Source organism: Cajanus cajan, chromosome 1 (genome assembly GCF_000230855.2).
Source record: "Cajanus cajan strain Asha chromosome 1, NIPB_CcT2T_4, whole genome shotgun sequence".
Classification (NCBI taxonomy): domain Eukaryota; kingdom Viridiplantae; phylum Streptophyta; class Magnoliopsida; order Fabales; family Fabaceae; genus Cajanus; species Cajanus cajan.
Genome location: NC_138517.1, coordinates 91,428,173 through 91,441,954, shown reverse-complemented (window position 1 = coordinate 91,441,954; position 13,782 = coordinate 91,428,173). Strand labels below are relative to the sequence as shown.

General features: G+C 31.4%; 2 protein-coding genes across 4 annotated transcripts; one reads left to right on the top strand and one right to left on the bottom strand.

Annotated features, from left to right (window-relative positions):
• Positions 1-2,377: 2,377 nt before the first annotated feature.
• Positions 2,378-7,830, top strand: LOC109804456 (DNA-binding bromodomain-containing protein). The gene is made up of 8 exons (XM_020366284.3): positions 2,378-2,620; positions 2,893-3,541; positions 3,647-3,724; positions 4,182-4,425; positions 5,648-5,744; positions 6,252-6,390; positions 6,825-7,241; positions 7,400-7,830. The coding sequence occupies exons 2-8, from the start codon at positions 2,930-2,932 to the stop codon at positions 7,595-7,597; spliced, it is 1,785 nt and encodes a 594-aa protein (XP_020221873.1). The 5' UTR covers positions 2,378-2,620; positions 2,893-2,929; the 3' UTR covers positions 7,598-7,830.
• A 448-nt stretch (positions 7,831-8,278) lies between these two features.
• LOC109803675 (Pseudouridine synthase family protein) lies at positions 8,279-12,177 on the bottom strand. Of its 3 annotated transcripts, none has more exons than XM_083067633.1 (10): positions 11,557-12,172; positions 11,421-11,477; positions 11,262-11,339; positions 10,804-10,857; positions 10,080-10,159; positions 9,618-9,717; positions 9,480-9,542; positions 8,946-9,215; positions 8,774-8,834; positions 8,279-8,669 (listed from the first exon to the last, which is right to left on the bottom strand). In XM_083067633.1, exons 1-10 carry the CDS (start codon positions 11,788-11,790, stop codon positions 8,566-8,568), a joined length of 1,101 nt encoding a protein of 366 aa, XP_082923759.1. In that variant the 5' UTR covers positions 11,791-12,172; the 3' UTR covers positions 8,279-8,565. The 3 variants fall into 3 exon arrangements, with proteins under 3 accessions (XP_082923759.1, XP_020220946.1, XP_020220948.1); XM_020365357.3 differs by having other exon boundaries at positions 10,080-10,162; positions 11,557-12,132; XM_020365359.3 differs by lacking the exon at positions 9,480-9,542 and having other exon boundaries at positions 10,080-10,162; positions 11,557-12,177.
• Between the last annotated feature and the right edge of the window lie 1,605 nt (positions 12,178-13,782).

Genomic DNA, 13,782 nt, shown 5'->3' with positions numbered 1-13,782 from the left:
TAGGTAAAATATGAGTTTATCTTTTTTTAAGATTATTCTCTTTACCAGATTTCCTATAGGTAATAATAATTTTTTTCTCCCAAAAATGGTAGCTTAGCTTTAAATATCACAGCATTCCTTTTTTTTTTACGCCAACGTTCCATAATTTTTTTTTTCATCAACATTCCATAAAAACTTAGACCTTAAAAAATAAAACTTTTGTATTTAGACATGAAGAATCGATTAAAATAGACATATTTTCTCCGCAACTTCCTAACAAATAAATTGTTCTACCTCAGCAATGTCTCCACTCAATCTCATTAAGTTGAACGTACAATAAAAGTTTTGCTTCGTAGCTAAGAAAAGCAAGTTTTTTATGCTACTTGTAAATATTTTGTAAAAACAGCCTAACAAATTCAAACTTGCAAATAAATCGTAAGTCTAAAATTTAGAAGAAAAATTATCATTTAAATTCTTAAAAGAAAATGTATATAAGCTTATAATGAACTTGAAATTTGTAAAAAGTACTAATTTACCATTAGATTTATGGGAGTTACATAAACTAACTAAATGCACAACATAAAAGATAACATTTTGTTCGTGAGACAATGTTTTGTTTAATATTTCGACAGATTTACTATCATATTTCTTTTCTGTTGAAATTCTTTCACTCAATGTAAACCAATTCACAAGTCCAATCTCACCCTCCATCCAAAAACTCAAATTATTAATCTTAACAGAAATTCAACATGAAGAGAAATTATATTATAAGTTTAAATATGATTTTATTCCTTTAAATTTGAAGTATATATTTGTTTCTTTAAATTTAAAATATTTATTTTTAATCCTTAAAATTTATATAAAAAAATTATTAATTTAATCTCTCAAAATTAAAATTTGTATTTTTAATCTTCGAAATATAAATAAAAAATATATTATTTTAATTCCTCTTAATTTATCATCATCAATTATGTTATTAGAAACTAAAATAATATTTTTTAAATGTTATAAGATTAAAAAAATAAATTTTATTTTGACACTTAAAACACAAATTTTAAATTTAGAAACAAAAAGCATCATAAGAATATTTTCATCTTACTTACCTAGACATGTACTAAAACATTTTTACAAACACCAATCTTACTTGTTTCATATATATTTTTAATTTACTTAATTATGTTTTTATTTCTCTAAATTTGAGTTTTATATTATTTTGGTTTATAAAATTTAAATTTTATATTTTTAGTCCTCAAAATATATATATAATATTTTAATATCTCAAATTTAAAATATATTTTTTAGTATATATAATTTAGAAAATATTATTTTAGTCTTTTGTATATTTTTTATGACTCAAATCTAAAATATGTACTTTTAATTTTTAAAATATAAATAAAAATATTATTTTAATTCTTTTGCTCCAATATTATTAGAAAATTAGTTATACAAATTTTTTCTACTAATATTATCGTCAACAAAAATATCACATTAAATTAATTGACATAATTATTATCAATTATATTAATAGTGATTATAAAAGATTAAAAAATATTTTTAAAATTATAGAGATTAAAAGGATAAATTTTAAATTTGAGGAACTAAAATTATTTTTAAATTCTAAAAATTAAAAACACATGTTTTAATTTTAAAACATAAAAATATATGCAACAAATAAAATAATATTTTTAAAATTATAGAGATTAAAAATATAAATTTTAAATTTAATAAATAAAAAAATTAATTATTCTAAATTTAATGAGTAAAAACATAATTAAATATTTTTAATTAATTAAACTTTTCAAGAAACCATCATAGCCAAATCTTGCCAACATCATTTGTGGCCATCAAAAGCCTCATTGTAGTTTATTTCTACGCTAAAATTATCAAAGTTAAGGCAATTTATCTCTTTTAATGTCTCATCTTTTGTGATTAATATCATCTCTATCATTCTCTCCATAAATCTTGTAATTTGACCATAATTACATCCACGAATAAAAGACCTCGCATATTTTTATCCTATTTTTTTTATAGTTTTAAAATTATTATTAAACGTATTTTTAATAAAGAACTGAAGATTATTTTTAAAATTTTATTTTTTTATTCATATCATCAATTTTAATCGATATGTTTAAAAAACAAATTATCAATTATGTCAAATTATATATTATTACTTGATATATAAAGAAATTTATTATTAAATTAAAATTTATAAATATTTGAATTATTTATTATTTAATACATATAATAATAAAAATTACATTTCATAATTTACAGATTAAATCGATAGAAAATATATTATCTATTAATACTTTATTTGATAACGGATATATTTAAAAATTAGTAAATAACTACATTGTAATTACATAGAAGTATAAAGTCAATAGAATTTACACGTAGTTCTTCTGTGTAAAGAGAAAGCCCTAATGAAACGAAGCGTTTTGAGGTTTAGAAGATAGAGGTTGGGATTCAGTGTTCCGGTGGCGTCGCGGTGTTGCTCCTCCGTGGACGGTGAACGCGACACCGTGAGCTCAAGTGAAGGAAGCGTTGTCAGACTCACCTCTCCATAGTTGCGTTCCTTTCGCTCACTTCCGCATTTCAAAGAAATCCACACCTTTCTGCCAATACCCAATTTTCGCTCCTTGTAATTGCTTTTCTCAACTCTCTAATTTGTTTCCTTTTCTTCATAGATATTGTCTTTAGTTGTTTTTTCTTTAATTGTTTTACCCACAATTCAATTTCATTTAGCTAAAACACTAGTTTTTTTTCTCATTCAAATCACGCTCTTCTCACTCTTGTCGGTGGGAAACATAATGTTACCATGTGCTTTGCAATTTGTTCTATATTGAGATGAGATGCATAAATTACAGTACTTTGTAGTGTTGTGATTTGATTTTGGTCTGAATTTGTTTTTAGAGCACGGTGAGAGTCGTATTTGGTTAGAAGATAGAACATGAAGCGTAAGCGTGGACATAAGAAAGGGAAGGCAAAAGGCACCACTGAGCATGGAACCAGTGCTAGTGAGAACCTTAGTAATGGTGGGGGTCAAAATAAGGAAGAAACCTCTGGTTTGGATGAGTATGGTAATGATAAAGATAACTCTGGAATGGAAGTTGATACACCTTCTTCCACCGGGACGGATCAGCATTACAATCTTGCTAACATAAATCCTGATGGTTCTGTTGATAAGGCTATCGGGAAGTCGGTAGGGCGTGTTAAGGTGAAGCTCAAGACACCTAAATTGTTGGACTCCCAACCCACCTCATCTGATGCTCCCACACAAAGCGATACTGATAAGAGTAGTCAGCAACACGGGCTTGAGAAACAAGGCGTGAATGCCGAGAGAATGGAAGATAGTGCGAATTCATTGCCTGATATGAAGCTGGGAACTCTGTCAAAGAGAACTGGTAGCATAAAAATTAAGTCTTCTAAGATTTTGGGATCAAATGCTGAGCAGACAGGCAAACCATTGTCAGCTTCCACTGAGATCACCGACCCAAGAGAAAGAAAGGCCCCTCAACAGAATTCCCGATATAATAAGCAGGAATTGGATGCTTCCTTAGTGGTGTGTTGGAGATTTGATATAAGTTGTTTTTTTTTTTTTTAACATTGTCTTCTATTTCCAACCATTACATCATCAATTATAATGCATTTGGTTTGTTTTGCGCAGGTTATAAGGAAGGTAATGAAAATGGATGCAGCTGAGCCATTCAATGTTCCTGTCAATCCTGAAGCTCTGGGAATTCCTGTAAGTCAATTTTTTCCATGGATTTTTCTTTTTTTTTTTTTTTAAATTTGAATGACACTTATTTCATGTTTGGTTCCCATTCCCTTGATATGCTAGATATTTCTCTTCCTCAATTTCTGCCCCTAAACATTGTTTTGTTAAATTCCTTTTGTTCAGTGAATCAATCATCTACAGCTTGCATGCTTCCAGAAATTATTGCCTAGTAAAACTTATTATTACACGCTAATACTATGAAGTAATAGCTTAAGTGAAACTAATGGGATATTTCCCAAATAATTGTTCTACAAGCAAGCTGTCTTTCTCTCTCTTGGTAGGCATAGAGGTTATATTCTACAAGGATCTATGATAATTTTTCAGCCAGACACTAACATGATATATAATTAAACTTATAATTATTTTTTGAATGAATAATGATTAATTGTGTCTAATCTAATGTCATAATGCTGTCTGGAACCAGGACTATTTTGATATCATAGACACCCCAATGGATTTTGGAACTATATGCAACAATCTTGAAAAGAATGAAAAGTATATAAATTCGGAGGATGTATTTAAGGATGTTCAATACATTTGGGACAACTGTTACAAGTATAACAATAAGGGTGACTATATCTTGGATCTTATGAGACGAGTAAAGAAGAACTTTATGAAGTATTGGAGTGCGGCTGGGCTTTACAGTGAACCATCCAAAGGGACCAAGGGTGAGACATCCATGTATATGTGTATATATTAAAATCAAAATACTATCCTTCCATTGTTCTTTATGAGGATGAGAGATATAAAGCATTTAGTGATTTTAGTCTTGCCTTTGTTTTTTCAGGATATGTTTTGCATGAAATGTCTGGAAATATGTATCTATTCCTTCATTTTTTTAAATATTTTTGTTATACAATGTTTTCAAGAGGAATCTTTCCGTATGAAGAAAATGTTTAAGTAGGCTATGTAGTTTTTTTTCCTCTGCCTCTGTTTTTCTCTGCGTCCCATATTTTATATTTTGTTTTTCTATGAACAATTTGGGGAAGAGAAGGGGAGGAAGTAAATGATAGATTTTATAATTTTTAAACCAAGAATTTTAGTTAAGCAATTTGCCTTTCTGAGATTTCATTCTCAAAAATCTAGCTCCAAAATTGATGTTCATAAAGTTTTAGAATGATAATTAGTTCATTTCAACTTGACTTTTGTCTTAATGTCTAGCTAGATCTGTTGTACTGTGTAAAATTGAATAAATGGAATGAAACCCAATGGAATCTATTCCATCCGTTGGATTTTTTCCTCCCCCAAATTTGAGGGGTATGGGACTATGGGGTCTAGTTTCCTAATCCACTAACCATTTCAATTACTTCCCATACAATTGAGTGGAAACTCTATTCTATTGTAAAATACGGAAACAACAGTATGATATTTTAATTCAATTACATCCTATCTTATCCCAGACTGTTCCACTCATCATTAGATATTAGATATCTAAACACATTGGAGATAATCTGGGAAGCTCCTCCGAAGCAACCAATTCTCTTACTGTTAGGACTATGGTGAAGAGGAAGTAAATTAGGACAGTTAGAATATTAATGAGTTAGTTAATTAGAGGGCTTGATTAGATACAAATAAGGGGAAGGATAGAAGGGTTCATTCAGATGTATTATCACTTGTAAATTGAGCATTTTCTCCTTGTCAAGTGGAAACCCTTGGAGGAGAGATTTCTCTCATATGCCTTGTTCTTTTCATCGTATTCAATAAAATCTTTCTTTTCTTTCTCATTTCAATCCCTAGTTCCTAACACTTATCTTATTGATCATATCCCTACCCCACAAATTAAGAACATTACTTTTGCATACCTAATCTTCTGAAAACAGATGATTTTCATTTTATGTTAAATGCTTTGCCGTGATAGCAACATGGGCTTATATTTTTGTAATGTATCAGGTATAGAGAGGACTTCAGCAGAAGACGTTACACTGACTGGTGATGGAAAAGTAGGGAAGGGTGGTCAAGTGAAACAGAAGACAAAAAAGCGTCATGGGTGTGTATTCCCAAACTGCTATTTAACACTATTTTTTATATGGTACTATAATTCCTTATATGGTAATTGTTCTTGCATGGTTTACAGTTTAGGGTTTGGAAATGACTTAAGTGGCTATCACGTAAGCTAAATGAAATCACTCGTCAATAATGTTCATTGTATGTTATGATCAAGTGAACAATACAAGATTACAAGTAGATTGTAGACCAACACTTATTCCCAGAAATCTGATATTGTCTGATAGTGTATCTTTCTTAAAGGGTTTAGAGAAGCTTTTTGTTTTTTTGGGAATTGTGTTTCCTTCGTTTAAGTTTTGTAAAATGTATCCTTTTTGTTCATTTATAAACGTAAGTGATTCCAAAACAAATATCAATGATGTTGAGTTTATGACAAAGGATTCCTTGCTTTTAACTCTTTTCCCGCCATCTTTCAATCGATGATGAGAATTGTTAATGGATAACTGATCATTGAAATTATTTGCATGCTTATACTTTATCTCATTTGCAGAAGACACCATAAACATGATTGTTTATGTGCTATTTGTGTTCTAAAGCGACGTAGGAAGGAACGAGAGGAGAATGCCCGAATTGCTAGAGGCAATTTTGGAACTGGTGGTGAAAAGCATGCTAAAGAGTTTAAGCACGAGGTATTTTAATGTTTTTTGCCTGCACTTTATCTTTTGGATACATGTTTGGCAATACTTGGAGACAGTTTAGGGTATATATCGTGTCTCAATGGTAAAATTCTGAACTGAAATGATGGAACCACAAGAGATTTACTTGTTCAATTTTATAGCTTTAATATATTTTTCTGATTTGATATTTTCTTCATGGTTATTCTGCTGCAATTCATTAAGAAAACGATAGAAAAGAATATAGCTGGACTGGCTTTATATCTTTGCCTTGGTGCAATTTATTATGCTAGTTATCATCAAACAATGTTTTTCAAGTTGCTTGATGGTATTCTCTTGTTTGATTTCCATTACCTTTGGTAACATATGGCTTGAGGATCATAGTACAAGTATTGAAGAAATCTAAATATCTACTTTATAAATAGATTTTGTACTGCCTTATGTTTTAGGAATCAATACAAGTAGAGAGTCCCGGTGGTGAGGATTCATCATCAAATATAGATGAATCTATGGGCACTGATGGAGATGTTGATGAAGACAAAGGAGAGGTGATGAAGATAGAGATTAGTGAGAAGCATTGTAGCCCATCTGAGAGAAAGCACGTGAACATTGATGTTGATAATGATGATGACGACGACGACCAAGTTCAAGAGGAAGGGGATGAGGAAGAGGAGAATGAAGAGGAAGAAGATGAGGAAGAGATTGAAATGAACAGTCAGAAGAGAGAGATGGATGAAACTTTAAAACATGGGGGAACCTTGGCAGAGAAATCAAATGTTGGTGATGCAACCGTTCTTCATGATGAATATAGAACAAAGCAACAAGAAGGACAAGCTGCAGCAGTCAATCAACAGAAGAAACACAAGGTATTTCACTCGATGTTTGATCTAGCAAATTACAGTATTTGATTAACCCTTAATACAAGAAATCACATGTGGATCTGTGCAGTTGTTTGGACTTGTCATTATGATTATTCGCATATTTTCTGTTGATAAGTGTACTTAATAGTTCAATCTGTTTCTAGGGGTCACAAGATAAAGAGCAGAAAGGTAAGCTCCTTGAGAGCTTGTACAGTGAAAACCCCAAGCTTTCAAGTTTATGTGGAATTCTCTTCCCCCAAAATAGTCAGTCTGTCTGGAGTGGACCACACTCACTAATACAGAAAAGAAGTTCTGCTCGTACCAGTGCAATTCACGCAGCTATCAGGACTTTCATGGAGTAGCCTCTTCTCTTGATCTAGCAGTCTATGTCATTAATATTTTAGTTGAAATGCCTTCGTCACATGGTGTATTATAGTCACAATTTATAGCAAGAGCAGATTTTGTAATTTTGCTTCCTGTTTTATTTTTCCCTTCGCTTTCGCTCGACGTTTTAAATCCGCGCAAGCATATTACAAGGCAGTAAGCAGGCATTGTAATCCTATCGTACTAAGTTAAAAGTCATTTTTTCATCTCATTTTCAGTCTTTTACCCGCAGGGTACTGTTTCTAAGTTCTAACCGTTAAATCTGGAGTTATGTTTAAGGTTCAGTAGGCAAGAATGTCATGGATAAGTTTTAAAATTTTATATTAGAATTATGGTTTTTCTTGGGAAAAAGAAATTGTTCTTCAAACCCGTTTTACTTTGAAAGTAAACTGCCACTTGCGATCATAGCTTAAGTAGCCAAGTTTAGAAACCAACTGATTTTGGATTAAATTACTTGACAAAACACAATCATGCCATTTTTCAAACTAGTAAAATAAATCTTACTGCATAATGCTACCCGTCATCTAATTGCAAATCGAGCGTTCGTGCAAAAGTCAACAATTGATGTACAAAATTTTTATTTTTAAATAGATTAAAAAGGTAGGAGATTTGATTTCGTCTCATTTACTTAAAACACAAATAATTCCATTGACTTCCTCTAAAAAAATATAACTGAATCTCTTAATTTGGAATGGGTAGCCAATGGCTTAATTAGACAATCACCATGGAGTTTGCGAAATTTTTTTAATAATTTTCTTCTAAAAATTTTAAAGTAAAAGGGAGGGAAGTAATGATGGGAGTCCGAGTAACGTTAAACGAGAATATGAAGAGATACAAGGGACAAAATTAATCCACTGCTGGTGGACTTTAAATTAAATAAAAATCCTTGATGGCACATCTACAGGTCCATTGGATTGAGCCCACGGCGTGTTTCCGAGAGGCCCTTTCAAGTATTCGGTAGATCATATTTCACCTCCCCTAGGTAGAGACCACATGCCGGGGCCATTGGACTTGCGGCAGTAACAGTCTTCGCATTCAAAATTCTTTCAACTGAAAAGTGCGCTATGTGAGACAAATTTTTAAGCCCAAACAAAATCAAGTGTTTGTGAATATATTATATAACACGCGTCAATAGAGATTAATGGTATGAGTACCGTCCGGAATTGTTAAGTTTCCAGTGCCAACAGCCTTGAGAACACCAACAAGTAGTCTGACCTGAAATGAATTAACAACTGTATTCAGAACAGATTGGATAGAACATGGAGGACTAAATCCCAACCGAAAACATAGAATCTAGTGCATTCAATTAAAAGGAAGACAACCCACCTGATGATAAAGAAAAGCACGTGCACGTGCTGTTACCACCAAACATCGATGTCGCCTTCTTTTGCCAAATCCTACGCTTTGACTTGATGTCATTACCTTATCAATGCTTGGACTAGAACTAGGAGGAATGTCAGTTTCAGAGTTGCTGGGGAAGCTAACAAGATCACTGACTTTATTATGGTTTTCTCTATCCATTACAGATGGAAAATATGGACTTTCAATTACCTCGGTGACACTGAGTTCATCCAAAGTTCTAATTGGTGATTTTGCCTGTAATGGGATGTTGTAGAACTTCAAAACAGGAATGAAAATTTTGAAATGAAAAAAAGACATGCAAATAACACTTTAGAAAGAATGTACACGGAGCATTATACTAAAATAAATCCTTTAAATTAAAATTCAATCATGACTACCATTTGATAACTGTAAAGCTTGTCAAATAAACCACTGCATACTGTCTAGTCCCAATCATCCCTCAAGAGGAATGTAGAATTTTATAAATTATTGTTTACAATATTGGAGAAAAAACACAACCTGACAACCAGCTGCTCTGAAGGAACTAAAATCATGGCATCCAATAAGAACTTTGCATGCTTCCTGCATGCATATCATCAATAACTTGCATAGATGAAAGATTGACAATCTAGTAAATATAAGGAGCTGTTAACTAACTTGCATAGCTGGAAGATTAAGCTCCTCAGGTACATGCCATGCTCGATCTTTCTCGAAGGTTGACAAAGGCTCTGGTCCAGACAGCAATCGATAGAAGTATCTGAAAGGTAGTTCCAAATAATTATCAATTACTACAAATGATCATACAACTGAAAGAGAGAGAGAGAGAGAGAGAGAGAGAGAGAGAGAGAGAGAATTCTATAAAATGCACAGAATAGTAGCCAGTGTGAGAAAGTCTAAGATGATTAGATGAACCTTACTGTGATATTCTCCACAGTCACTATTTTATATAAATAAAGTACAATTTCATAGATCAAGCAAATATCAGCTATGAATGAATATCTTGCATCGAATAGAACTTTACAAAAGCCAGTGATGTTATATACTTTAATACAATTGATAATCAATGCATGTTTTATGTTTAGTCTTTTAGAAGCAAAATCTAGATTCTTGATTACTCACGTGCGCTCTTGTGCTTTAAATCTGGCATGAAAATCAGATGGAACACATCGAACATCAATAACCATAACGTCACTGTCATGCTTCTAAAATAAATCAAATTGCAAAAAACAACTGTCAGGAGCTTTTGAGCACAAACAGTATACTTGAGCGACATCAGTTAATGAACAAAATTTGAGAAATGCTTCAGGTTTTCAGAACCACAACTTCAATTTTTTGCAAGCAAAAACTAGTTGGTAATAAAATTTAGTTCAAACACTTGTTTAAGAATTCAATAATTCATTAATCTTCCTGCAATAGATTAGAAAGCTGAAATTCATTCTAATTATAAATATTAAGAATCCACACAGACAGAAAGCTGTCACAAACAGCAAATCTAGTGAGTAAGCAAAAGCATTAGCAAAATCCACACTGAATACACAAAAACAATAGATCAGATATTAGCTGTGATGCAAGTTTTGGCCTCAACATAATGTACCTTGAAGACAGTTCAATAGGATTGAGAAACTTTCATGCATAAGATGATGGAAAGTAAATTGCAAACCATTTACAAAAAAAATTGCAAGCATGCTCTGTTTGCAGCAATGTGGGGTTAGAGAACCCAACTATCTTCACAGTTTCTTTCTTCTTCCACATGGTGTAAGAAGAACAAGCATTTTGTCAAGACAGAACAAGCACTACATTTATTTAAATGATTTACAGTTCAGTAGATCACAGAAGAACATACCTGTAAGAAATGGTTCACAGCCCTTCCAACCACAGCAGGTTCGTGAGGTGGTAACTGCATTTTTACAACAACAAAAAAAGGAATTTACTAAGAAATAAATAATACTAATTACTACAGACATTCCCCTCTGTCAATTTAATCAATACACTCAATTAACAAATGAAAAAGGAAAAAAAAAAAAAAAAAAAAAAAAGTCAATCAGTAATTACAAAATTGATGGGGAGCTACATCCCACATTCCCACTCCAGCCCACACACATCCAAGGAAAATGCAAAACTAAAAAGAGGAAGGCAAACAAAGACACAGGAAGAGCAGTAAAATTGAAGATGGTGATGTTATGATAAAAGGCATGAATAGCTTGTTGACAAGTTAAATGGTTCCATACAAATACTAGATAAGCATATATTGATTAGTAAGAGTATCATGTTTAAAGGCAAGTTAAGGTTTATGTAACGGACCACTTCACCGGGCTTCCTTTTGCTGGTCCGTTGAATATCCACATGACAAACATTGGACAAGGCATGCACTCCAGCATCCTGCAATTGCATAACAGAGTTCAATTAGAATATATGTAATGTAACGGATTTTTGAATAGCGATAATGGCAGCGATACTCACAGTTCGACTTGAACAAGAGACAGGCACTGGGTGGCCAAGAAATTTAGAAAAAGCCTCCTACAACAAGACAATTGATTTGATTGTAATTTGTGATAATGGAAATGGTGATGTTAGTTGTATGGTAACGTAAAGCTACCTCGAGAACACCGACGACGGTGCGGTCTTTGAGCTGCTTCTGAGAACCGGAGAAGCGAGTCCCGATATACTCGATTGCGAACAAATAGCGTTGAATCCTATTACTAGGGTTTTGGCTCATCCCTTGTTTTTCTTCGTCAACGTCACTCAGATACTCGATTTTTGATATCTTTGACGGCCTATTGTTATCGCTGCTGCATTCCAAATCCACACTATGCTTCAGATTCTCTGTCATCGAAACGAAATCAATCTCCCTCTCTCACTCTTCGACGTCACAATGCTATTCCCACCACTGCCCCCTGCTTAATGCTTCCACTTCCCACCATACCAAAACCTTTCGCTATATTAAAAATTCTATTAAACATTTTTTTGAAATACTATAATTTACATCCATCCCCACACTCCTAGAAATGTATATCCTTATTACATGCTCACATAAATATTAACATTACTATTTTACAAACACTTTATCGATATTTATTATTTCTCATCATCTCTCTTCATTTCACTTATTATCTTAGACTTTTTTCTTCTTTTTTTTCACTCCCTGAATGTAGAATGGTAAAGAGTGTTCTATGAAACATTTTTGGTACGAGAGGCACTTTCTTTTTTATTTTTTTTTATAATTTCAATGACATATTTAATATATAATGCATAAATAATTTGCAAATCAAACTTTTAACACTTGAATTTCTAAGACCCTAATGTCAGCCATAGACCAAGTTAGGTTAGAGTATGAATGCATCATCCACGATTGATACTAAAGAGGAAACAAAAACAAGCACTAGATAGACTATTAAATTATCACCAAAAAAAAAATAGACTCTCCTAAATATGTTTAAAAAATGGCTTACTTGTGTACGTTTCACGCAGATTAATTGGGAAAAATTAATTGTTTAAAAACTCTCTTTAAAATACAAGAAGCAGTAAAATATTTCTATTTAAAGATGACACCACCCTTATCATCATAGTTTTAAAAACCGGACCGGTCATCGAACCGGTTAAGGTACTGGGTCAGTGGGTCAAAGGTTGAACCGGTGGGTCATTAATTGAACCGCATAACTCAGTTTTTATTTATTTTTATTAAAAAAATATTCATATTAAATATATTTTATACTTATAAATTTTAATAAATTCATATCTTATTTTAAATTTCAATTTTTCTATCTTATTTAAAATTATTTTTATTTTTATTTTGTAAAAAATACATAAAAAATTACATGTTAAACGGTATATTAATACAAATTAAAAATATAAATAATATGTACATATATAATATGCTTACAATTAATATCACAAAATAATATATGTAATATTTACATAAATATTATATTATTAAATATATAATTTAAAATTAATAATATATTATAAAAGTTATTTAAGTTGTATATATTGCAAATAAATATATTAGAACAAGTAGTCATTGTTATATTTAATAAGACTCCTTGCTTTTTCATTAAGAGATTCAATTTTCATTATTATTATTTTTTGTTTATGGTCTCTTAAAAAAATTATAAAAAAAAAGAAAAAAAATGATTGAACCGGTTTGATCCATCGGTTCACCGGTTGAACCAAAAAATTGACCGGTTCAATCTGGTTTGAAACAGGTCAACTGCATAACTGATCCAACTTAAGATTCGGACCAGCTGGACCACCGGTTCCCGGTCTAACCGGTACGACCGGCCAGTTCGGTCCGATTTTTAAATCACTGCTTATCATGATTACTTTGCATTAATAATAATTATAAAAACGCTTAATTTTATTTTTGTCTTTCTAGTTAAAATTGTATGCAATTCTCTTGTGCCAATTATTTTCATTACTTTCAATTTCATGTTTAATTTTAAATAGAAATTATAAGTTATAACATTTACTATTAGAATCCTGCCTTGTGTATGCAGCCGCTTTAAATCTTGGAGCTAACTATCCTACCTTTTAAAGTATTTCTAACGTAGCAAGGAGATTAGTCACTGCTATCGAATACTCCAGAAACGATAAAAAAAAAAACATTTACAATTAAAGTTTAATTTTAATATTATAAAACTATGAATATTATATTATTTTTTTATTGTTGTTTAATATATTATATTAAGAATTAAAATAGTATTTTAAATTTAATCATAATTAAACCATTTGAAAGTTAAAACATTACGTTCATTGGTTGAAGTTCAGTTTTAAAAACCGTGGAAATACATTTTCTTTTACTTTTATTAGTGATTATATATATATA